At 63.6% G+C, this 470-nt stretch overlaps 1 protein-coding gene across 1 annotated transcript in view; it reads left to right on the top strand.

The window, feature by feature from the left end:
• Positions 1–111: 111 nt before the first annotated feature.
• The window catches only part of LOC104517188 (proteasome activator complex subunit 3-like), a gene marked incomplete at its 5' end in the record, with an annotated part of 4,678 nt that continues 4,319 nt past the window's right edge, over positions 112–470 (top strand). Inside the window, 2 exon segments of the mRNA XM_010161768.1 lie at positions 112–132; positions 135–193. Coding sequence (XP_010160070.1) covers positions 112–132; positions 135–193 — 80 coding nt within the window.

Here is a 470-nt window from a genome sequence, read left to right as displayed (position 1 = left end):
TCTCCGGCAGCTGCCGTTCTCCCGGGGACCGGGGCTGTACCCGGAGCGGTCCCGGGTTCGGGCTGAGCTGCCCCCTGCAGCGGTGGGGCTCAGTGCCTGCCTTGCGCTGAGCCCGGCATCTCGAGAGCGGCTCTCAGCTGTTCCTTTTTTCCTCCTGCAGGTCGACTCCTTCAGGGAGCGGATCACGAGCGAGGTGAGTGTCCGGCTGCCGCTGCCCAGAGCGTGCTCAGACAGGAGAGAGGCCGTTGGGCTGTGGCGCTCGGTCAGGTTTGGTTTGGGGTGATCTGAGCCTCTCCTGGGTGCTCAGCAGCGCTCAGAGCTTCAGTCACCCGCTGGAGTCAGGTTATGTAGCCTCATGGCTCTCTTGGCATCTCCTCACCTTGGCGCAGTGTGAGGGTTGGCAGCAGCCAGAACTCGTGTTTCCTGCCTTTGGACAGTTGATTCTCCCGGTGTTTCTTGCCTGCTAGCGG

The sequence above is a fragment of the Eurypyga helias genome, unplaced genomic scaffold (assembly GCF_000690775.1).
Source record: "Eurypyga helias isolate BGI_N326 unplaced genomic scaffold, ASM69077v1 scaffold41331, whole genome shotgun sequence".
In the NCBI taxonomy this organism is placed as follows: Eukaryota; Metazoa; Chordata; class Aves; order Eurypygiformes; family Eurypygidae; genus Eurypyga; species Eurypyga helias.
The sequence above is the reverse complement of the archived record's forward strand: the minus strand, read 5'-3'. Positions and strand labels throughout refer to the sequence as shown.